Source organism: Hemicordylus capensis, chromosome 6 (genome assembly GCF_027244095.1).
Source record: "Hemicordylus capensis ecotype Gifberg chromosome 6, rHemCap1.1.pri, whole genome shotgun sequence".
Lineage (NCBI taxonomy): Eukaryota > Metazoa > Chordata > Lepidosauria > Squamata > Cordylidae > Hemicordylus > Hemicordylus capensis.
The window spans coordinates 69549205-69575293 of record NC_069662.1 but is presented as its reverse complement, the minus strand read 5'-3'; the positions used below and the strand labels follow the sequence as shown (position 1 = coordinate 69575293).

General features: G+C 40.9%; 1 protein-coding gene across 22 annotated transcripts in view; it reads right to left on the bottom strand.

The window, feature by feature from the left end:
* The window catches only part of LOC128329859 (poly(rC)-binding protein 3-like), a 469417-nt gene that overhangs the window by 14871 nt on the left and 428457 nt on the right, over positions 1-26089 (bottom strand). For 19 of the 22 annotated variants that reach the window (XM_053261677.1, XM_053261689.1, XM_053261678.1 and 16 more), the window contains 10 exons: positions 24325-24348; positions 24185-24217; positions 20810-20926; positions 18499-18630; positions 15683-15811; positions 14002-14145; positions 10982-11023; positions 10418-10493; positions 8737-8789; positions 6726-6895 (listed from right to left, as the gene is read on the bottom strand). In XM_053261677.1, the coding sequence (XP_053117652.1) occupies positions 6726-6895; positions 8737-8789; positions 10418-10493; positions 10982-11023; positions 14002-14145; positions 15683-15811; positions 18499-18630; positions 20810-20926; positions 24185-24217; positions 24325-24348 (920 nt within the window). Of the gene's footprint in view, positions 1-4688; positions 5212-6725; positions 6896-8736; positions 8790-10417; positions 10494-10981; positions 11024-14001; positions 14146-15682; positions 15812-18498; positions 18631-20809; positions 20927-24184; positions 24218-24324; positions 24349-25408; positions 25430-26089 lie in introns of those variants that run through there. The other 3 variants (XM_053261694.1, XM_053261695.1, XM_053261696.1) reach the window with 3 other exon arrangements.

Sequence of the window (26089 nt, the reverse complement as noted above, 5' to 3'; positions counted from 1 at the left end):
TTTTGTTTAACAAGATGTCTGTTGATATGTCACTTCCTGTAGTAGGTTAGCAGATCTCCATCATCTCTCCTTGGGAGGAGTGTTTGTATAGACAAGATGGTTAATGGATTATGACGTCATGTCACTTAAATAGGGTCTGCTGCTTGTGAGGTTTTGGGACACCAGCTAAGCTTTCAGGCACATTGTTATTTATATCTCTTGTTTTTAGCCCACTTTTCAGTCCTATTGGATTCTCAAAGCAGGTTACAATAAAAATATTTTAACAACAAAAATTACAAGCAGTTAGATAAAATGAAATCAAGAGCCACATTAAAAATATCCAATAAAACACCAATCATTAAAGCCTGTCTAAAAAGCAAGGTCTTAGCAGTACCATTAAAAGGGGCAAGACCCTGAACCTGTTGCACAGTGCTGGCAAGTGGGTTCCAGAGGGGGCCACCACTGAAAAGGTTCATTTGACCAGCCTGACAGATGTTAGAATCATTAGAAGGTCCTTATTCCCAGATATTCATATTCAGGATGGTTCATTAAGAAGAAGGTGCTACCTCAGGTATACTGGACTCAGACCATGAAGGGCTTAAATGTGAGCACTAGCACCTTGAATTTAGTCCCCAAACAAATAGTAAATAAAGACAGTAAAAAAGCACCTTATCTTCTAGTTCTGCACTGGTGTCACAAGCTAGATTAGAGTCATGGTTCAGGAATGCTGATATAAGCACAACATTTGATAGCTAGAGGATGATCTTCTCAGTGCATACATCAGAAACCCTGTAATTTAACTCTGTGAGCCACAGGCAATGCCTATCCAGAAAATTTACAGGGACTGGTTCACATAATAACAAGGATCCTGGTTACAGTTAATCAGGATTAGTCAGGCCAGAGGAGCTGATTGTGTGAACTCAAAATTTCAGAACAATCAGGTCAAACAGCTCCAGCTAATCCTAGTTATCTATCCTGGTTAAATCCTGGTTAACCGGATTGTCTTGATGAGGATTGCCCTGAAATTCTGGATTCACACAATCAGCTCGTGCATCAAAGAGAGACAAATCTGATGCAACCGGTCATGTATGCACACATCCGTGAGCAACAAACCCAAAAGGGGAAAACATTTGAAAAATGTTGTCATTTTCCCTCGCATGAGGAGGTGTGTGCACTAATCGTCTTGATGTGGACACTAAATCGGAGAATAGGATAAAACCAAACTTTATTTCATGCACTTCTAGAGCCTGAATTTAGCAGAAAGCAGCTCACCCTGTGCTGCTATAGGAACATAGAAGCTGCCTTATACCAAGTCAGACCATTGGTCCAGCTTGCCCAGTACTGTCTACCCAGACTGGCAGTGGTGTCTACCAGGAGCCTCTCTCAGCCCTATTTTGGAGAAGCCAGGGAGGGAACTTGAAACCTTCTGCTCTTCCCAGAGCGGCCCCATCCCCTGAGGGGAATATCTTACAGTGCTCACATGTCCCCCACTCAAATGCAAACCAGGGCAGATCCTGCTTAGCAAAGGGGACAATTCATGCTTGCTACCAGTCCATTCCGAATGTTCATCGACTTTACTTCATTGGCCTTACTGAAGACCAGTACTTTTTAGACTGTAGTCCTCAATACCCTCATTTAGAACAGTCATTTTTATTTCAGTGGGACTACACCACAATGGTCGAGCCACCTAATGGTGCAGCGGGGAAATGACTTCTCTAGCGAGCAAGAGATTGCTGGTTCAACTTCCCGCTGGTATGTTTCCCAGAATAAGGGAAACACCTATATCGGGCAGCAGTGATGTAGGAAGGTGCTGAAAGGCATCATCTCACACTGCATGGGAGAAGGCAATGGTAAACCCCTCCTGCATTCTACCAAAGAAAACCACATGACTCTGTGGTCACCAGGAGTCGACACCGACTTACTTTACTTACCCTACTTACTTTACTTTACTTACCCCACAATGGTGCACATGAAAATAGCAAATTTTGTTTGAGGGGCAAATTATTATTTAAGGAAGGAACAACATGGCATTTTTTCTGTCTATGTACTTAATTTGGTTGATCGAGTTTTGATCTATTTTGAATCGTGTGAATCAAGATCTGCTCCTTTTGCATTATTCTACTGCCATATACCATAGCTTCTTTGCTATCACTGCATACTAAAAGTCCAACCTCACATTTGAAGAATTCCAGAACAATGTCCATGGTAGTCTGCAGCAGCAGCAGCAGCAAACACATAAAAAGCACTGTGGCCCCTTAGAGGCAGTTTAAGGCAGGAGAGTCCTTTGCATATATTAAATATTCTGCAACCAAATTAGAATTTGGATAAGGCTGGTGCAATCCAAGGCAGAACTAGAAACTTTAGGGAAGTCTGTTTCATAGGGCTCCAAGAACTGGGATTAGGGTGGAATTCTGGCATTAATTGTGACATGATTCCATCATCTTTCAGAGCATGCCCTTCCTCTTACAGATCATGGTGTCATAGCAATTCACCATTAGGAGTGATGCCTGCTCTGGAGGGAGAAGGATCCATTTGCTGTGCATGTAACATGTGGCTGGATTCCAGCTGCAGCTCAATAATGTGCAATCAATAAGCAGCAGCTTAGCAGCAGAACGAACAGAAATCGTTTGGCTGAAAACTCTGTTTATGTTTGTATGGATTTTTTCTAGAATGTTTTAGAAACTTTAACATAGACATGAAAAAAAGTTCATAATGCCATCTTTATAATCTCTTTTCAGCACAAATGTACACTTGTTGAATGTAGTATGTGGAACACTATATCTTGCTTTGCATGGAATCTGTCGGTTTTATGTATTTGAAAAGAAAACCTTTCTTTTCAATTTTGCTTCCAAATTTAATGTAATTTAAAGTACATTGTCAAAATATTCATGGATAATGTACTTTTCAATCAAAAGGAAAATAATTACTGTTCAAGACCATTGAAGATGCAACTTTTTAAAAAAAAGGTTTGATTTTTCTTTTTTAAGGAAATTTGAAGAGAGCAGCTTTAGTTTTAATTGAGAGGTGACTGTATAGCATTGAGTTCAGAGCAGGAGTAAAGAAGTTAAAAAGTGCACAGGTTGCCACCAAATTGGCAGCTCTGTGTCTAGTTTGTGCCTCTTCCTCCATCATGTTTAGCACGACATGTCATGTGCATTTCCCTAACCCTGCTCAACAGCACTTGCTGACGCTGGCAGGTAAATGCTCAATGTGGTGGCATCAGGACATGAGATAACTTCTACCTGTTACAGAGGAGGAAGAAACGCAACATCAAGCTGCCATCATCCGATGTGATGATGGATCAGAAAGGAAATCTATGATGATGTGAAAAGACACTGATGTAGTCCTTACGAAGAGGCTAGCAAGATCTCAAAAACAGATGTTTGTTATGTGCCAGTGAGTGGCCTGTTGCATGTATGGTTTGTATGCTGTACTTGGATATTGCCTATGGTTTTTAGATTTCATTTAAAGGTTAGAGAGAACATAAGGCACGCAATATACAACTGATGGCCTGGGGACTTAAATCCAGACTTAAATCCAGTTTGATCCCAATCCCAAACATTTAAGCCCCGGCATAGTCAAAGAAATCTTTCCGACCAGCCTCAGTGGAAATAACAGTGGAACCTCACCTGGCTATGCACCTCAGAGATCACCTCCTCTAGGCATACACAAAGAGCTTTTTGGTTTAAAAGCCCTTGTGTGGTCTGTGGCACATTAAAAAGGAGAGGATTTGCCAAAGGTTCTGTTGCTGTTTACAGGGAGGCAAATGTTAAAGAGCCCTTTGCCTGCCTGTGTGTCAGCTTGAACCAGAGAGGGCGTAGTTGAGTGCAAAGCCAAAATTGCTGGCCCCTGCTCAATGCAAAATATGCCCCCTGTTAAAAGTTAGTTGCTGACATGGGATGTAGGGTTTTGCTAGTTTTAATTTGATAATAACTAAAAGCTTTATTTGCAGATCTTCAGCATAGCAGCTTTTATGGTTCTCACCCTGCCATGCTGAAGCCACTAGAAATCACTTCAGGGTACTTTCCAGATTAAACACTACAACAGTGTCACTACAGATCTGCTAAGTGTGCTTCTGTACTTCCTGTGTGATTTTATCTTTGCGTTATAGTGGTACAGCGTGGCATATGCGTCACAAAAAAGTAGCTGTATTTTCCCATTGTAGGAGTTTGAGATTCTGGGTATCGTCTTCAATATGATCCTGCCAAGCCAAAGCATTTTACCCCTGTTGTAGCATGTAATCTGGAAAGCGCCCAGGCACAATATAGCAATAGCAATAGCAATAGCACTTACATTTATATACCGCTCTATAGCCGAAGCTCTCTAAGCGGTTTACAATGATTTAGCATATTGCCCCCAACATTCTGGGTACTCATTTTACCGACCTCGGAAGGATGGAAGGCTGAGTCAACCTTGAGCCCCTGGTCAGGATTGAACTTGTAACCTTCTGGTTACAGGGCAGCAGTTTTACCACTGCGCCACCAGGGGCTCATCTACAATATGTAGTTTTTATACCCATGAAAAGGATTATTTTGGTCTACCTGTTGACACTCCCAAAACAAAGCTCCTGTGACAACCCAGAGTGCCTTCCCTCTCCCCGAGAAAATATTTCCAGGAGCAAAAACATGCTTACTGCTGAGCTTAACTGCTAAACTGGAAGGGCCCCTTTTGTTTACCTACATAACTACAGAATGTAATTTATTTACACATTATCTTAAGACTCTTTATTTACAAATGGAAGCCATTTTATGTAGATACATTTCCCACATAGTAATAAGTACATAAGATACTTTAAAAAAATTAAATGCAATGGTTACAAATGCCTTCCACCCAGAAATTCGACAAGTGGGGGGAAAACACCTTTTGTTTCTACAGTATCCAGAGTGTAGGATTGCTGAGTGGTTGTCTTCTTTGCAAAAGGGTGTTAAATGATCTCTTACATCCCATTCCATGATAACCATCAACAGAACTGTGAGCGTTCACAAGCTTTTCTAAGTGAGTCAGAGACAGGTTTGTTCACTAGAACTTTAACTTTATGTGGTGAGCAGCAACTGCAACTTCATTAATAAGTGTTTTATTTTATTTGCATGCCTTAGCTGTCCGAAAGATCTTAAATTGTTATCTTCTGAGATCCAGATGCATGTCATATGGTGTTTGTGCAACTAAAAATGAAGGGGTCTGTTCTCATCTCGATGTGTGGGGAATCCCTGAACACCAAGAGAAGAACATATCCTTAAGGGTTAAAGGAGGGAACACATTTTTATTTGATCACAGGGCTTAAGGAACTGATTTACATTCACTGCAAAGTAGGCAAATTGAAACAGCTCAGTATTGTTTTTACAGCTAGCCAGTTTGGAAACTGGCTATCTGTACACCTATCAAGCCTCTAGTTTGTCCCCCCCCCACTCCCACCTCAATAATAATAATAAAATAAAATTTAAAAAGCAAAACTAAGACACACCATACTTTCTTTGCCATAAAGCTCATGTGATGCAGGCCATTCCATTTGTCTACTGCAGACTGTTCTCTATGCATGTACCAGGTAGGGCTGGCCCAAAATATCTGGCTGTCCAAAGCTGCACAACACAATCTAACAGGTGTATTCTAGGATCCTTTGCTATGATGCTGATACTGATATTGGGGCATTACCAGGGGCGTAGCGAGGGGAAAGGGGGCCCGTGTTCATCCCTCTCTCTGGCGGCCCCCCCAGAGTGAGGGACATAATGAAGATAATAAGGAGGGATGGAGCTGGAGGGCCCTCAGGAGCTGGGGGCCCGTGTTCTTTGAACCCTTTTGCTCAATTATAGCTACGCCCCTGGGCATCACTTTGACTGTGTGAAGCTGTACACAGTCGAAGAGTTGAGTTGACATTGAAAAAAACCTGGGGCATATGCAGGATGTCTTAGATTGTTCTTTCTTTCACCGGTGCCCCTCTAGGTCACCTAGAGGAGGTCACCTAAGCAGGTCACCTTCGGTGCCAAACAAACTTGGGCAGTGTTTGAGAATTTGGTTGCTATGACAAATTCTGAATCTTCTGAATAGGCTACCAATTGTATACCCTTTCTCTGATTTTAACCACAAAATAGAGGGGTAGCTTGGTGCTCGAAAGCCTGTTAAAAAACTGAACATTTGTTAATTCTATACATGGTCATGATATAGAAGCAGAGATGAACAGCATCATATTTAGTGTGCTTTCTTTCGGCACTCATAAAGCACTAGCTGAAAATTTATTTTAGCATTTTTGTAAAATTAGAATGGAAAGAGAGGCTTAAATATTATCATCCATTTAACCAAGAAATCAATGCTGTTATTGATATTTGCACTGGAAAACAGATAGTACCACCTGATTACTTTGCATAAATCCAATCTCTCTCTGAATAGTCAAGTATATGTCCAATATCATATAACAGAAGCAATTTCCAGTTAATAAATTATATCAACATTGCAATCTGTTTCATGACAGTTGCTATTTTGATCAGAAGAACTGATTAGCATAGCATAGGTTCTTCTGCAACAGGTATTGTCTTCAAACCAATTTAGAGCAGTCTTTTGTCTCATAGCTTAAGTGGGTGGCATGGCTAACAGTTTTTATTAATCAATCTCAATAAAACAGCCTCTGGATAACTGATTGTTCTCCATAAGAACAAATGGTTACAATTGCTGTGGTGGTACAGGATTTAACTTGGGCAGACACTTTCTGACCAAGAGACAAAGTGGACTAAGCACTACTTGCAAAACTAACTTACCTTGCATTAATGAGATATTGTGCTAGGCTGATATTTGCAGGTGATCCTGTGATTGTTACTTGTCGTTCTGCTGAACCTTCTGTAGCATTTGCAATCTTGATCTGCGCTCCTGACATTTGCCTGATTTCGTTAATCTTACTGCCTTGTCTGCCAATAATGCAACCTATTAACTAGAGCGGGACAAAGGCAGAGTTTAAGACAAAAACAAAAACAATCTCCTAGCAAGCTGGAGGATCACCATACCACAGCTGCAATCCAAGCTCCAAGCTGCAATCCAAGCTCCAGTCCTAGCATTTGACTGTCTTAGACAGCAGAGTTCAGACATCATTAAAGGGCACCAAATTGTCAATTACATTACAATTAGTATATATGTTTTTTGGGTGTTTTTTTTAAACGATGTGGCTGATTACCACTTGCATTTCTGCTTCAAAGCACTGAAGTATCTTGATGATCATAGGGGCTGTTTTCATTGGCAAATGGGAGGAGGCCCAATCCAGATTGGACCTGAGATAGGGGTAGGGGGGAAGTTAAAACCCCTCCCCCTGACTCTGGTCCCAATTAACAGGGGGCTCAATGCAGCTGCTATTTGGCATTTGAAAAACACCAAGTCAGTGCTTAAAGTAATGCCTAGTTTGACCCTGAGATACTGAAACAAACAAACAAAAGTGTTCTGTGGCATCAGAAAAATTAATGTGATTGTAGCTCAAGGTGTCAAGGGCCAGAATCCACAACCAGATGATTGAAGTACTAGCCTCAGTTGGAAAGCCCCTCCCCCAAATTTATTACATAATACACATACATACAGATTTGGTCACCCTATCTGATCTGTGAGTATATTTTTTGAAATATTCCATGCTAAACAAACAAAAATAAATTAAATAACCCAAGTGCTTCCTAATCTTTGTATTAGGAAACTGGACTCTTTCCAACTAATTTTGGATACTGGATTCCTTCTCCCATATAAGGACTAGGGACTATACAACACTAGAAAATAGGAGAGAAATGTTTCTAACACTAACATGCTTCTGATTTTTCTGTGCTTTCTCTAATAAATCTCTTCTTGTTTTAGTGCAGATTTATCCTGGCAGTCATTAACTTAAACAGCCTAGCTGCTGTACTAATGTGCTATATATGATTTTCCTTTGAAGGAAACAAGGCACATTCTATGGCAACAAAGAGCCAATAAATTGTTTTGTGTATCTCAGAGTTCTTGAGATAAGTTTTATAAAGAACAGTTTCAGCAGCAGCAGCTGCAGCACCATGTCCCACCCCAGTCTGATTTCTAGGGCAGATGTATAATGTACATGCATATCTCAAGGGTAATAGTAAATAAAACCCTATTGCTCATAAAACCCCATTGAGAAACATGATACACTTGCATCAAACTGTTATGTTTGCAAGCACATTTGCAAACATGTGTTGTCACAGTTACACTTTACATCGCTTAAAATTGAATTTTTATGGAATTTTATTGCATTAATTTTCATAAACCGCCTTGTGATAATTTTATGAAAGGCAGTATATAAATCTAATAATAAAATAAACAAACAAATAAAAATGTACACCTAAAGTCCCAATCCAACTGTACACAACTGCTAGGGCTGTGCTGCAGAGTCCACTCAACTCTTCATTAAGGAGCAGAGAGTAGGAGGAGTGAAATCCAGCCCTTCCTGGACAGCAGATCCCTCACTGGTTTTCTAAGAGCAGACTCCACATATGCAGCCTCAGGAGCTGTGTTGGAGGGCAGAGGAGAATTTAGGCATGCAGAACATTTTTGCATATGTGATTCCTCATTCAGCTAGGGAAGTGTGCAAAACCTTGCTTCTGTATGCATGTTTATTCTAGCTGGAGATGCTAAAGGGACATTCGAACCAGAGCGTTTCTAGCTCATTCTTAGCCTCTATATTACATTGAAACCAGCAGTTTTTAATATTGTATGCAATATGATTGGACTAGGGCTCTCAGATCTTCATGAGCAGAAGAACAGTTGTCAAGAAATGAGTGCACTTACATCATTTGGAATAGTGAGCTCATGGGAACTGGTTGGTGTACTGGCATCCAATCCTAGATTTCAAGAGCAAAATAAAAAGATCATTATGACAATCATTTTGAAACAAGAAAGAGCACAGTATATGCATTCAAAAGACATTTTTTTATTTTTAAAAAAGAGTGAAGCGAAGAAAAAATACTGAACAGCTAGCTCAACAGAAAAGAAAGCTAGAGACGCAGATATTAAAGCTATGTACTAATTGGAACTTTTTTTTAAAGGCTTCAAACCCACCAATATAACAAAAGAGTATCAATGATGCTGTTAAAAAGTAAAATAGAGAATGCGTGATTTCACTTAGCAGTAAAATCTGAAATCCAACAATTTGTTGTAAAAAATGAACAGATGGCTTAAATTTGATCTGTCAGAAAATAAAAAGTGGAAATCTAAGATCAACGAAAGTAACGTGAAAACCGATAAGATATAGACATAAAGGGAGAAACTAGGCAAACTAGGATGTTATCCAGGGGATTAGTCATTTGGTAGGATGTTGGAAAGGGTGTTTTAGAAAGTAAAGTACAAAATATTATTAGGTTGCAATATGTTAGATTAAATTTGGATGGATAAGAGGAAAATTCTTAGGAAAAATGCAATTAATGTGTTAATACTAAAAATTACAGATCCACTCAGTCCACAATAGTACAAGGAACAGATTCAGGAGCAGCATGTCAATGAAAAGAATAAGGAAAATATAATGCAATGCTTTTAATTATTATTTTTTATCAGATACACCATATATCAAAACCAGTTATACTTTGTCTTTCATAATGTTTGTGCACATGTACTTCAAAAATCTAATGTTGGATTTTATTTTGTCTTTTGGCATAATCAACAAATTAATTAGTTTGAATTAGATGAAACCTCTTCTCATGGTCTATAAGCTTCCTGTCAACTGATTCACTGAATATTGTATACTCAGTATGGTAAACAATTCAGTTTCCTACAAAGGTTTTGATGTATATGATAAAAATGTTATTACTTGCCATACAAAGTATGCACCAGTGTGCAGAGCTTCTTTTAAAAACCCATAGATTTTATAGTTCCACCAAAACAAAATTTAGCACGTGGCAAACTAAGATTTGTACTAAAAATATCTGTAAACTACTGTTGCCTACATTGTGAAAAGCTCCAGTGGTTGGAAGAGGTAATTTCGCTCAGTCATTATGACATAAAATATTCTAGTGAATATAATAGTATAGAAAATTCATAAGAATTTTTTTTTTGCCTTTTGTGGATCCTTGAACTCTACCATACCCTACAATATGCTAAAAATAATTCCAGTTTATATGGGGCACTTTCAAAAATCAAATATACAAATTAAACCATTAAAGACTTCAGGCACATGGCACATCCTTTGTGGTGCATAATAACATCCAATGCTTAAACAAAAGAGATCCCAGTTCTTGGGTTGCCAGTAAAATAAAGGTAAAGCACAAGAAAACTAGAACAAAGCAGAAATGTTAATAAAGACAAAAGCAATCTTATAAAGGGAGCCACAGGGAGGAAAAACAAGAACCAAGATTAATGTGTAAAAACAAAAGGAGCAATGGCCATTGACCACATTTGGTAATCCAAATGTTGCAATGACCATGGGAAACAGAGCTGTTAAGAAGAAGGACATCCCCAGGGAGTCATGGGTACGTACCAGGGAAACCAGGGGTGGTCTGCCCAAGGGGAGTAAAGGGGGGATGCTGCATAGCCAACTGGTGAAGCTTGGTCAACTGCAGGGCAGGATGGGAAATTAGAACTAACCAATCAAATGGAATTATTTCAGAGTAGAGAAAACCATCTTAACACGTTTCAAAACTGGATTAATTAAAATTAAATAAAAAGCTCTTAAATCATTCATTCTATTCTACTTTATTGAAAAAAATAAGTTAAAATGACATTGCTGTTGTTATTACATGTAAATGGCTACTGTTAAAATCTTTTAACTATTCTGTATAATTACATATTTTAAAAAACTAAAATATATGACATGCATACAAATAAAAAATAAAGAGTAATTTGTATCTGGGCCACTGTACTTTCTAGCAATTCTTATACAGAAGTTATCCAATAAAACTAGCATTTGCTATATGATACACTATTAAAGAGAAGCATCAATGGAGGTTTCCTTGAGATTTAAATACATAGAAAGTAAATGCTGCCCAGAACAAAAAGAAAAGAAAATAGAAGAGAGGAAATAATTAACATGCATTGGACTCACGTCTGGATGAGGGATGGCATACTGCCCCTGAATGGTAAATGCCTGCAAATGACAAAGGCAAATAAAAGTCTCTCAGCAGCTATACTTAATAATAGGTGGTAAAGGTAAGATGTGCCGTCGAGTCGGTGTTGACTCCCGGTGACCACAGAGCTTGTGGTTGTCTTTAGTAGAATGCAGGAGGGGTTTATCATTGCCATCTCTCGTGCAGTATGAGACGATGCTTTTCAGCATCTTCCTATACCACTGCTGCCTGATATAGGTGTTTTCCATAGTCTGGGAAACATAACAGCAGGGATTCAAACCGGCAACCTCTGGCTTGCTAATCAAGTCATTTCCCAGCTGTACCATTAGGTGGCTAAAAATAGGTGGTACTATGTAATTATTGTAGAGATTGTCTATGCTTGTTTGCAAATTACCAGTAGAGACAAATACTTTACTTCCCCAAAGCCACAATCCAAACTCTTGGGCAGTGAAGGATTGGGGTATTTGTTGGCATTTTCTTTGAGCAAGATGCCTCATGTCATATCACAATGAGGGGCATAGGAAGGTTGGTGAAGGTTGCTTCCATCTTCTAATATCAGCTATGCCCCTTGTGCTAGCTTCAGAAGCATGTTGATGCAGGGGATGTGGCCAGTGTTGGAGCACAGACGCACCACCCATTGCCCTCTCCCAGATGATGAGCAGTTACTTCTATAGCTGGGTGCTTCTTTTCTCTTCTTTGTTCTGAACGAGGGAGGGAGAGAAAGGAAGCACCTAGCTAGCACACAAAGCACTTGCAAGGTGGAAGAAGAGGATAACAGGTGGCATGTGTGTGCCCCAATACTGCCACACTCCCTGCATTGATGTGCTTTTGCGTCAGCACAAGGGGTGTGGCCACCAGCATCAGAACAAGGAAGCACCCTCAGTTGCCTTCTCCGAGCTAGTGAGCAATTTGTTCACTGGCTGGGTGTTCAGTAGGGGAGGGGGTATCCTGGGTGTCCCTTGGACATTGGTGGCCTGGGAGGCATTCTCTTAAATAGCCTGGACCCAAGCTGTTAAGGGCTTTATATATAGGGATTATTTTATTGAATTATAGTTGGGAATGTTAGAGTTTGGAATCAGAGGGCGGTGTGGCTGAAATCAATTTGTGTTTCAGTTAAAGCACTATTTCAGCCTATAATCCTACCATAGCCTCACTGGGATTTTTGCAGTTCCAGTCAAGTGAAAGAAACTACTCAATGGCTTCCATTGACAAAACAATTGCTGAGTGGTAAGGTAAAGGTATAATGTGCTGTCGAGTCGTACACCAAACATAATTTTTTGAAATGCTGGTTTTCTAGCCATACACAGAAAGCAGTTTCTGAAATTAACTTGTCACACAAAACTAAGATGAATGTGATCCTGGCACTTCTTGTTTCTCCACAATAATGTTCAGTGTGAACTGGAACCTCCATTTGTAAAATAACTGCCCCCATTGCTGCACTTGTTCCAACAGTTGCCATTGGGAGTTGGTGTTTCTGATGGAGGAGGAGAAAGAACATTCCATGATCTGTGAGTAGGTGATTTACCTTCTTCCTGGGCAGAATTCTAAAAGACATGACCACAAGAGAAGGCTTTTCTCCCGCCTTCTTTTTTTAAAAGTATTTAACGTTTACACTGACATTTTGAATTAATTTGGTCTCTTATTCTTCAGATCATTAAAACATTTAAAGATTGTGAGCCCATTTGGGAAAGGAGTATCTTTTCGATTGTGGCCCCTCAACTTTGGAACACCCTTCTGGAAAAGCTTCACCATGATCCTCACTGTTTTTAAGAAACAACTGAATACACATCTTTTTAGAGAGGCTTTTAAATATTGTATATCCTACTTATATCTAGTAAGTTTCTTTATGTTTAGCTTTTATTGATAACTTTTAATTTCAAATTTTTAGAATGTGTCATTTTAACTGTGGTTATAGCCTGGTCTTTTAAAATATTTTATTTTATTGTTCTAGATTGCATCCATTTTATTAATGCTGTAAGCCACCCTTAGCAGTAGTGTGCTGGAGAGTCGGGGAATAATATTTTAAAAACAAATAATAATAAATATTAACATTTAGAAAAAAATGCGATAAGCTGTACTGAGCCCCTTAGATAAAGCAAAATATAAACAAACAGAACTGAATATAATTCTCACTGTATGCCAGTAAAATACTATTTAAGATAGAAAGCAGGGTCAAGTCTTCCTTACTAAGAAGCTTTGAATTTCTTTCAATCACTTTCTGTTAGGAAAGTTGAAAATTAGAAAACAAAACACCCTATTATTAGGCCACTTTCCTATAGAGAGTAGACCTTTCATCCATATTAGAAAGCAGCCATAGGCTGCATTAGGAAAGGAACAGGAGGAGGAATCATTGTTTAAAATTCTGCATACACAAATATGTGTGACTAGCTGATGAAATAACTTTGCAAAGTGCCTGTTTGGCAAAAGGCCTTGTGGAAAGTAATGAATGCTCTGCAAAATTACAGAGCAATTTATTTAATGGATTTGAGATACGACAACCCTTAATGGGCTAAGGTGTTACACATCACATGGTGGTGCTAACTTTGCACAGTGGAAACATCCCCTTTTAATAAACTTATAAAGTAGGGTTCCATGCTTGCATATATTGATGCATGAATAACAACATGCTGGGCTGGGCCTATTCACTCATAATATAAATATCGAACTATGTGATATATGACCCACTCTAAGTGCATACTCAGCATCCTCTGTGCAGGGGGAACAAGCTGGGAGGTGCTCAACCTATTCAACTGGATGACACAATCTGTTCAGACCTGGCTCCTTACTTGTCTTTTAGGTAGGTGGATTGTGGGGAAAGTGCTTGATGGGAAGCATGGTGGCAGACTAGCGATGGCATGTGTATGCTGGGGGATGGGGAAAGATAGTACAGACTGCATTGGCACAAGGAACAACAGCATTCTATATACAGTACAATATATTACCAGAAAGACAACTAGTACTATACCAGACATAAAAGAAGTGAAAGTTGAAAACTAACAGGCGCTGGCTGAGGTTGGGCCAAGACGGTGTGGTTTCCAGCTGAAGCCAAGATGGTGTCTGCTCTTACCTGGCCACCTGCAAAAATTATAGGTGCAGAGGCAGGTTTGGGGCGGTAAGGAATGGTGGCACCTTTGGGTGGAGACTGAAGGAAAAGAATAGAAGAGTAAGAAAGAGAAAATTAACAGATAATTAATATCAAATGTTGACACTTGCCAAATTATCATTATGGTATTAACAATATCAAAATGACCCAGTAAATTCCTGAAAACATTTTTCATTTGTGCGTGACATTTTTAACCTTTGTGTTTACACTTTTATGGTGACTTAATGCTGATAAAATTTATATAGTTCAATTTTTTAAATATTTTAATTGAGAGTTGCTCACTTGGGTTTTTTTTTTTGCATTAAATCTTTCTTTGTGAACTTCCCAAAAGGTTTTCATTTCATCGTGTCTTCATGCTGATAAAGCTGAGGATTGGTTCAAAGATGGTCATATTGTGTGCCGTAGCATGAAGGAACAGGAGCAAGCCACAAGTTCAAGCTTAACTCCCACATAGATCATTTTCTATGAAGCACAATGTTAAAAAATGTGAACACTATGAGTAGGCCCCACTCATGCAACCCATTTGCCATGGATGGACTGCATGAAAGAAGCTCTTATTTATGCATCGGTGAACATGTCTATACCTCAGTTGATGCAAAACATTTATATACAGAAGGAATGGGATGAGGCATGAATCTAAAGCCCTCTCCTGAGCTCCACCCAGAATAGTACATACTGTATGTGTGCAGTGTCTCTAGAAACAACTATCATCATCATCATCATCATCATCATCATCATCATCATCATCATCATCATCTTTTTATACCACCTGATAGATTAGTCTCAAGATTAGTATAAAGTTTTTTTAAATAAAACATAAATTTCTAAATAACAGAAGCAAGAAATTCCTCAACAAATCACCACTAATTCCTCAACAATTCCTCATCACGTCACCTCACCACTAGCTTTCAATTTCGTGCTGGAAATATAATCCCATGATTCTATATCTAGTCAGGCCAGCTACAAATCTCTTGCTAGTGTAATTGAGAGAAGCTGAGTTTCTTACTACACCCTTACTGGATCAAGATCAATGGCCGTTCCTATTCAGTATCCCATCTCTGATGATGGACAGTTCCAGATGCGGCAGAAGGAATTACAAAAAGCTTAGGGCAATGATGGATTTCTCTACTCCTTGTTATTGACACATATCTTCTGAGAGTATACATTGTAGGGCCTACCTCACTATAATGAACTATGTCCTGGCTCGCCTAGTTATAATCACAGATATTACTTCATGGATTTCTAAAGTCTCATGATACAATATTGTTACATTTCTGGATTATCATCAGACTGATGGGCCAACTGCTTGATGTGTCAGATCAATCATACTGGAACATTTTTAGTTAAAGTGACAATTATTAAAAATACAAAATGCAATACTAAGTAAAAATTGTGAAATCAACCACAGTCAAATGGATTTAGGCACAATGGCACCATAATTAAATATCACACAAATGGATCTGCCTATGAGGTGCTGTGTAGTGTCATTCTGAGAAACTAGGATTGAAGGACAACCTTTAACAAATAACATGACCACCATGGGAACACTTGTCAGTGATATAGAGTTATATCTTACCTCTAGCATCACCACACAGATTTGCTTTACACACTGAATAATGGCATCAGGGGTACCCGATATAGTTACAGCACGTTCTGTGGAGTTTGGTAACATGTCCCCTGCAACTTGTACTTGGGCCCCTGTGGACTTAAGCAGAAACAGGGGTGTTACAAGAAATGTGCAGCTCACCATTATACTCTTCATTCATCACCAAGAAAAAATAATTCACAAAATGGTTACCCCTGTTTAAACAGTGTCTGGTACCTGGTAATATAAACAGCGCTCTCCAGAAGTTAAATGCTGGATATTCATAAGATCTTAAATCCAATAGTGAACGTCTCTGAGTTAGGCCCAGTGAATAGAGCCATACTGCCAATACGGGAGGTTGGGTCTTAGGAACTGGCTTTGATCTGCCTGTTCTGGATGGGGTTATACTCCCCCAGATAGAGCAGATATGTAGTCCAGGAGTACTTCTGGACCCAAACCTCTCCCTGGTCTCTCAGGTTGAGGCAATGGCCAGGAGGGCTTCCTATCAGCTTCGGCTGATATGCCAGCTACATCCATTTCTGGGGATAAATGACCTTAAAACAGTGGGCTATCTGCTGGTAACATCCAGACTTGACTACTGCAATCCACTCCACATTGGGCTGCCTTTGTGCATAGTCCAGAAACTGCAGTTGATAGAGAATGCAGCAGCCAGGTTGGTCATATTACACCCTTTTAAAAAGAACTACACTGGCTTGCCAATAAGTTTCCAGACAAAATGCAAAAGGCTGGTTATTACCTATAAAGCCCTGAATGGCTTGGGTCCAAGGTATTAAAGAGAACACCTTCTTCTTCATGAACCCCGCCTCCTATTAAGATCATCTGGGGAAGTCAGGTTGTAGTTGCCTCCAGCTTGGTTTGTGGTGACTAGCAACCAGGACCTTCCTAACGTTGCCCCGGGACTTTGGAACATGCTTCCTAACAAAATTAGAGCCTCCCCTTCTCTGGATATTTTAAAGAAGGACCAGAAAACACATCTGTTAGGCTTTAGTTTATTGTTTTGAAGTTTTACCATATTCTTCAGTTAAACGCCGTGGCACATATGTTTTTAAAAGTTACTTTAAGGAGCCTGCTGTGTTTACACCAATGCGGCGATTATGCCAGAATTGAGGGGTGAGGGAAGGAGATATGGCGGCAGCACAGCAAGACCCTCCAACCAACAATAGGTTCATGTGGTTGAGAGGACCTGGAAGGAATGGAGCCGGTGGAGGAGGAGCAGCCACAGTGCAGTTTGGCCTTCCTGGCCCTGGGTTTGCATGCTCCCTGCCACTTTCCATTTCCCAAGAAGCGTCGCTTGCACTCCATGTGGGGGCATTTCGGCCCCTTGCTCTCTCCCCCCTGAAGGTATTTGCTTGGGTGGGGGTGGCCAGGTTTGGCCCACGGGCAAGGCCATGGTCATATTTAACCAGGTGCTGCAGGTGGGAGGCACCTTTAAGTGAAAATTAAGGTGCTTACCTCCCTGTATTGCCAGCCAAGAAAGCTTTCCCCAGCAGTGGCGGAGGATTGGCTTTGCCACTCAGCTGTAGCCACTCTTCCAAACCATGTGTGCCCCAGCTGAGTGACGGAGCCGATCCTCTGCCACTGCTGGGAGGAGCTTTCGGGGCCGGCGATACAGGAAGGTAAGCACCTTCTAATTTCCACTTAAAGGTGCCTCCTGCCACCCCCACAGCACCCACACCAGCCACTAAATATGGTCATGGCCTCACCACGGGCCCAAACTGGTCACCTCCGCTTGAGCAAACACCTTCGGGTGGGGGGGAGAGCAAGGGCCTGAAATGCCCCCACTTCGGGCGCAAACGGTGCTCCATGGGAAATGGAAAGATACAGCATTTCTGATGTGATTGTAAAAAATTTCAGACGCTTTCCAATGGTGCAGCATAATACAGAAAGTTTTAGAGTTTTTATCTGTATTTGAAACTGTTCAAATTGTGTTAACGTTTTAATTGTGCTTTTAGATTGTGAACCACCCAGGGACTTGTGTATGGGGCAGAATAGAATCATTCACCTCATGGGGAGGAGGAACTAGAACAACAATGATCCCCCCCCAGCATTTACTGGGAACCCCAATTTGAGATGTTCGTTACACCCTTAAATGAGGTGACACAAACTTGGCATTTGTGACACAAAATTGTACAAAACCAGCACAAAACCAGGCGAATTGAGTGTGCCTAGAATATGCTCCACAATCTAAAACACCCAGGGGTTCTATGGCAGATGCACAGGGTTCCTCAAAAAAAAGGTCATTCTCATAACCAAAACTTTCCTGGCCTGGGGAGGGCTGGGGGGAAGGCAAGAACTTCCCTGCCTCCCCCACACGACCGGCGCTGCTCCCAGACTTCCCAGTGCAAATGCTCTGGGAGTGGTAAAGTTGAGGGGGGAAAGCAGGCTGCGGCCTCCCACATCCCACAATGCACCGCACGAGGAGTGGGCTGCATTGAGTGACTTCCCCACTGCCAGGTGCTCTTGCCACCTGGCTCTGTGGACAGTTGGGCAGACAGCCTGAGCGTTCACGGCAGCCAGGAGTGAGGGAGGAAGCGCCTGCGTGTCCTCCTTCCTGACTTTTAGCCTGGGTAAACAACTTGGGATATGCAGCTGGAGCATGGCAGAACCAGGACCAAACTCCGTGCTCCAAACAACCAGCCCTACCCAGGCAGGGCTGTGCAAGCCCAGATAGGGCTGGTCATTTGAATGACCCTGAAGAATTGCTGTGGACAATAATCTTTGAAGTCAGAAACACTGGAAACCATTTTGCTAAGGAGGACAACCTGTTTTAAGGATTGCTGACTTACCTCCCTGATTTCTTTGATTTTGGATCCTCCTTTGCCTATGAGGGATCCACATTGGCTTGCTGGGACCACAAGTCGCAGTGTTACAGGTGGTTTGCTCGTCACCGTGCTATTTGTCATTGAAGCATTGATATCCTGTAATATCCAACAACGTGATATCCAATAATAATACAATGATAATACAAATTAGATAAGGATTTATTATTCCCCTTGAAACTTCAGACAATCAGTCAAAGTGAATGAGGTATAGTTGGAGAAAGGATAAAACACAAAGAACTGGGGTTTAAAGGAAATAAGTGAAATACTTTGTCTATAGGCTGTAGTTATGGACCTTAGGAGACAATCAATTGGGGAGGAGAGCTGGTCTTGTGGTAAACTGGGTCTGCCTTGGATGGGAGACTGTATGTGAGCACTGGAAATTATCCCCATTATGGGATGGGACCATAGCTCAATGGAAGAATATCTGAGGTCTCAGGTTCACTCCCTGGCATCTCCAGGTAGGACTGGGAGAAACGTCTGCCTGTAACCTTGGAGAGCACCTGTCGTAGGGTCTACACTGGTCTGACTCGGTATAAGACAGCTTTCTATGTCCCTATGAATTTCTTTCACAGGACATATTAAAACAAATAGCTCTCTGCAGCTTGTGCAACTGCCAGTGGTTTTAGTGGGATTTGTACAAGACAATGAGCCCTTTCTTATGTGCAGTGAGAAAGGGCTACCCGTTTTGTGGGGAGGAAGCACTTACCTCCCCACACATGAGCAGACTGCTGTCCCTGGGCGGGATCACCTGCCCAGACAAGCACCGGCTCCTACTGGGAGCTCTGAGGCTAAGTTGCCTTTTACATAGCATGTATAGTCTCACTAAACAGAGGAGGAGTGAGTGGGTAGGTTGCTGCCTTTCTCTTCCTCAACACATCCTTCACTGGCAGTGAGTGGAGAATTTGGCTTTGGCTTTTGTTGGTGAGGTGGATGGCGGGGAGGCCCATCTCAAAATGCGGCAACCTCACCTAACAAGGAAAGCTGGCTGCAGGGGTAGTGAAGATGCAGTGAAGCTGTGTCCCTCAATGGTTGCTCCAGATGTCAGCCAGTTTCTAATCCACAGACCTCACATAATAATTTGCACTGTGGGAAAACTAATTATGTCCACTATGAATGGCCACAAACTACTTTTTGTAGAAAAAGAAGGCTAAAGATATCTCAGCAGCCCGGTTTGCTCCCTCATGAGCTGCATTCATGAAGGAACAAAAACAAAAACAGAGACCACAGATTCCGAGGACCCAGTCCCCTCAGTCGCAAGTGCCTCCCCTCCTCCATACCCAGCCTTGTGTCAGCTTTGAAGTAGCACAGGTGCACTCAGGAGACATCCAGTTACTGAGTGGCCTGGCCAGGCTGGCCAGTTAATTCTCCTCTCCCATTACATCATGGAAGTGCAGGATAGAGATAAAGGATAGAACCATGCTGCTATTGGGTAGGAGGAGGGAAGGAGCAATGAGCAAGCTATAGCTAGTGGCAGTTGAAAGTCTGGCAAAAGACGGTGTGTGCTCACAAGCTGCAGTGTGGCGTCTGATGCCCCCCTTCAATATTAGGCCCTGGGCAGGCATCTCACATTCTCCTTACCCTTGTCCTTGTCTGAAGCAACTCTAGTGATAGGCCTTATCCCCTGCCTTCATCAGCCTCAGACTTCCAAAAACAAAGCCACTGCTGGTAAACAGGAGGTGATATCTGCAGTGCAATTCAACTAACAACCTGCATTCATGTTTCCTTTGGGTAGAGATGTACAGTCGCTCTGTGAGAAATTTCACTAGTTTTTAAAAACTCTTCTTGCTTTTCTGAATTTCCTCAGCAGTTACTTCTGAGCAAGAATCTCCACATTCATGTTAAAAACCTCACTTAAGGCAACATTTGGTGGTAACCATGAAAAAAGAAAAAGCATAATGACTGAAAAGACTGTCTTAATCCTTAGATGAATCATATGATACCAAAATTAGAAAATTAGAAGGTATAGGGTTATTCTTTTCGATTCAGATCCAAAGGACCAGAAGAATCAAAAGTTTTGTTTCTGTTTCCACCATTAGCACATATCACTGAGTTGATCTTTCCCAAGAAGTACAAAAAGGAAAATAAATGATCAAACAATGTGTACACAGCCCATTATTTTTCTCCCAGTGTTACTGCTGTGAGCATTTATAAAGTAACTTTCATGCTCTATTTAATGGCAATGAAACACATTGTGTATTACATTAATGCAAACATGAGGAAATTCAAATAATATTTGTAGTGTAGCTTGAGGAAAAAGAAATGTCCATTTACTTACTTCTTCAAATTTTAGTGCAATCATAGAAAAAGCCTTAAAAATTGCATCTGTTGGGCCTGTTATTGTTACAATTCTTTCCGGACAGGAGCCTTCCGAGATGTTTATTCGAGCACCGCTCTGGAAAAAGGACAATTTTTTAAAAAAAAAAGAAAAAGAAAAACCTATTTGTCTCCTTTCTGCAAAGAGCTTTCCTAGCAGTCTCCAGACTTGACCTGAAGAGTAGAGCCACCACATATATAGCCCTCCCCAAACACCTTCAAGGAGGGGTCGTTTGAACTGAAGAAATTGTTGGGTAAGAGAAGGCCAGATGAAAAGCTGTAAAGGTACTTAAAACAACAACAACAACCCGTTTTTCAACACTAACAACAAAAATGGCTGTGACATTCTCACACTTTGTGTCCATTATTTTATTTTCTTGAACAAATTTTACCTTTGGATCCATGGCACTGCAATGGGCACATGCATGGCACCAAAATATGCTAATCTGTTTATGGCCAATTTGGAACAACAGTTTTTAGCTACATGTTTGAAGGTTCCCAAATTATACCTCAGGTCCATTTATGATATATTTTTTATCTGGACTCATGGTGAGGAATCACTTAAGGAATTCTACTATAATTTCAATTCATCCCACTCCACAATCAATCTAAGCATTTCTTATTCCAGCACTAGCATTAATTTCTCAGATACCACTGTTGGTTTATAGGATGGACACCTTCAAACCACACTTTATAGGAAACCTACTGATCGCTACTCATATCTACATGCCAGCAGTTTCCTGCTATATATAGCCATGGCACTCAATACAACTGGATATGCTCAGAACCACTGGATCATGATAATCAGTTAAATAAACTCAGACAAACTTTCATTAATTTGAATTATAATCACATTACTGTTGGCAGTACTTTGTGAAGGGAACCTAGGGAAAAGTTACTTGGACACACACAAAAGACACAACAAAAAAGAAAAGACAGGACTCCTCCTCTTATAATGTAAAGCTCTCAGACCCATATACTTAAATACCATCATAAAAGAACGTCAAATTATTGAAAGTGATCCCTGGTTCAAAGAATCTATAGGGGGCATGCCTGGTCATACAGACCAGGGATTCTCAATTTTGGGGCCCCAGATGTCATTGGACTTCCATAATCCCCAACCAAAGGCCACTGGGGCTGGGGATTATGGGAGTTGAAGTCCAATAACATCTGGAGACCCAACGTTGAGAATCCCTGATACAGACAACCACCTAATTTGAAGCTCATGTTAACCAACAACAAACTCATCCCATCAAATATACGACATGGCATCAGACCCTGAAATAAAATATGCCAATTATGCCTTTTCATCAGTACAAACAATTTTGTACATGGACCCAGTAGCACCATATTTAAGGCTCATACATATGCATCAACAAATGTGGTACATGTAATATCTTGAACCAAATGCCCATCAGCTATTTATATAGGGCAAACTGGTTTATCCCTCAGGTAGACTGAATGGCCATAAATCTAACATGAGAAGTAAAATTACCAAGAAACCCATCATGGAGCATTTTAACATGAATGGTCGCAGTGTCCTGGGCTTGAGAGTGACTGTAATGAAAAAGATCTACTACTCTGGTAGCTGTATGGACTGGGAAATAGCCGAACAGGAATGCATAAGCAAGTTTGATTGCATTAGACAAGGATTAAATATAGATAATGGTTTCCTGTCACACTATAAGGATTGTACTTGATGTATTTTAATCCCTATCCCTTTAAGAATCTTAGCATTTTCCCATACTCTGATTTCAACTGCTGTTTTCCTGTGTTTCTCCAGGAACTGCTTAGCATCTGATGAAGTGGGTTGTCACCCACAAAAGCTTATGCAATATTCAACTCTCTTATGCTCTTCCTTCCAGCAGGGTCATTTGAGCAGCTGACTTCCCAGAATGGTCTCTTTAGACTTCCTCACCTCTTCTTCACATCTATCATCCCCCCACCTCTCTTTTTCAAAACACACCCACATGTAGTCTTGTCCCCCAGCATTCACCCTGGCTTGCTATTGGCCAGAAGTTCCAGCAGCACTCGGCTTCCCCACCCCTCCCACACAGTTTTTCTGACATGGCTATGATGACCTGAACCACACGTGGCAGCCCTTCATGCACTGCAGACAGCACATAAAATTGCACCCTCGAGTTGGTGTCGACCCCTGGTGACCACAGAGCCCTGTGGTTTTCTTTGGTAGAATACAGGAAGGGTTTACCATTGCCTCCTCCTGAGCAGTATGAGATGATGCCTTTCAGCACCTTCCTATATCATTGCTGCCCGATATAGGTGTTTCCCATAGTCTGGGAAACATACCAGCTCAGAGACTATTCTAATTATTACCTTTTACAGATTTTATTGAGACATATAGCTATATATTTTCTAATTGATTTAGGTTTATTAATAAAGTTAGACAGTTTTTCAATTGCATGGTTTTATGGCTGTAAAATTAGAATATTAGTATACAATGTATGGATTCCCTTTTGATGTGCATACCTCTAGGCTGCTCAGAGAACTTCCAGGGGAAGGAGAGAAATGTGAAAATCACTAGACATGAGCAGCTACACTTCCAATGCAAGAGATGCTACCACTGTAGGCAGGTATCCTGTCACTGCATGGACACAGTGTTAGGATGTCAGACCCTGTCCATTCTTTTAAAAAATCAATAATACCATGTTGCATCATGGATCATATGATAAAATAAAATGGTTTCCAGGAGGAAGTAGCTGTGCATTCGAGCTCCAATATTGAACCAATGGTTAAAGCTGCATCTTTTTGATAAAAAAAATAATGGACAGTGAATGTACAAAAGGGGGGGGGAAGCCCTCCTCACAACAAAAATTATTATTTGTGTACATCCCTATCTTCTGCCTACATTAAAGCACCATAACTTCAGAGGGAAGTTTCATAGAGAACTTGAACTATAGTTTATATAGTTACTGCTTTTTTTAGCCACTTGGTGGCAGCATTGATTAATATGTGCAAATGACATAGCTTATTCTGAACCACCACTAAAGTAAAGTCTGCCATCAAGTCGATTTCGACTCCTGGAACCCACAGAGCCCTGTGGTTTTCTTTGGTAGAATACAAGAAGGGTTTACCATTGCCTTCTCCCACGCAGTGTGCGATTATGCCTTTCAGCATCTTCCTATATCGCTGCTGCCCAATATAGATATTTGCAATAGTCTGAGAAACATACCAGTGGGGATTCGAACCGACAACCTTCTGCTTGTTAGTCAAGCATTTCCCCGCTGCACCACTTAAGGTGCTTAACCACCACTAGCATCCACATATTTTCAGCAATTGAGAAGAATTTATGTCAAAGAATTCAAAATTTACATCTTACCTCCTCCCTCATCTTCTTAACGGTTTCACCTTTCTATTAAAGAAACAGAAAGCATGCATTATCTCACTCTGCACTATTTTGTAGAAAAATAAACTGAGTTGACGCAAACAAATTCAGTCTTAGAGAAATGGGTCACTGACCTTTCCAATGATGCTGCCGACCTCCTGGGGGAAAAAAAAAAGCAAGCAGATATGAGCAGAAAGAGATATATGTCACACACACATCTATAAATTAAAACATAATACATTTATTTGAAAAAGATGTACCCCAAATATCACAAGTTTTCATTCTAAAATCCACACAGAGTGCAGAATCTTACTGCCAAGTGCATTTTTTTAAAAAGTAATGTAGTGCTAGAGTGCTGTTGCACAAATGCCTAAAATAAAATAATAAACAAACAAACAATAACACCCGAAGGCCATGGTGCCACACAACTGCATTTGTGCCATTTTTGGTATTTGCACACTCTAGCACAACTACAGTACATCACTTCAAAATATATGCAGCAGCGCGAGCAGTGTGGAAACCACCTGCAGGATGCTGCGCTGCACATGGGCCTATGTCTTCTAAATAAAACCTGTGCTGAGGTAAATAACAAGATGGCGATGAGCTTTCATCACTCCCTCTAACAAAGAATGTGGGTATATGAGTGCCTATCTATTTGGAAGCTAAGTGGGATCGCCCCAAATACAGTAGGAGTTCCTCTGTATTCTGGGGACTCTCTAGGTATTCCGAAGAATGTTACTTTTGTAAATTAAAAGAAAATTACATCGTAAAAAAGCCCTAATCCTAACTTCCCAAATGACCTTGTGAGTTTTCAGGACCTGTGGAAAATCAAGAACATAGCGCTTCCATTGCTCAGACCTCACTTGGAATACTGGCTGACATGTTGTGCAGTGGAATGCAAGCAGTTCTCAACCACTCATGCTGCTGTGGGTACGTAAAGAATAATGGTGTTGTGCAAAGGTGCTTTTGTGTGAATACGTAAACTTGTGCCATTGGACTTGCATGATGCTACTTCCATGGTAAATAATGTAAGCAGCATTGCAGACGTGTGATTGCACTAGTTTAAGTATTAGCGCGAGAGTGCTCTCGTGCAAGCAGGTTTTGTTCTTTTTAAAAACATGCTCACAACAGTGCAGGTGGTTGAGAACTGCAAGCATCATTTTGAATTCCGTAACATATGCATCCTCTCTATCTCTCAAGACTCTAGTGCTCTAGGACCTGCAGTTTGTGTGGCTATGGGGTGCTCCAGACTCTGTGTTCTTGATGGACAACATTAGCATAAGAATTCCCTCCCCAATTTTAATATTAAAAAGCCAATAATCCACTTTTTGTTTGTTGTCACAAGGTGGACTAGTCCTCCAGGAGCCACTTCCAGGTCTACTGGGAGCCTCAGCCAATAAAGAAAGGCTCAATTATGATTGATTTACCTGACCACTAATCAGGAGGCAGACACAGTTTTGATTGGGACTGGAAGGAAGCAGGAAGCCCTATAATCGAGAGAGTACCTCCTTCCTTCCCCCTTGTTCTGAAATTTTAAGGAAAGCTTGTTGCTAGCTCCCTTATAAGGATGTGCAGAACAATTCGCAGTGGGAATGTTCCAACTGTGAACTGAGCCATTTTGAGTGTTCCAAGCTCAGAACAGAACACCTTCAAATGAAGGGCATGTTCTGAGTTTGGAACAGAACAACCCCGTTCCGACTTGGAACACTCAAAATATTCCAAGTGCCATTTTGGACTCCAAAATGGTGCTCTTCTGGCCTCTGTGTACGTGCAGCAGCCATTTACATGGTCAGCACCACCACGCAAATGGTTGCTGCGTGTGCACAGAGGCCAGAAGAGCGCTATTTTGGAGTTCAAAATGGCGTTCGGAATGTTCCAAGTCAGAAAAGGTCATCTTGT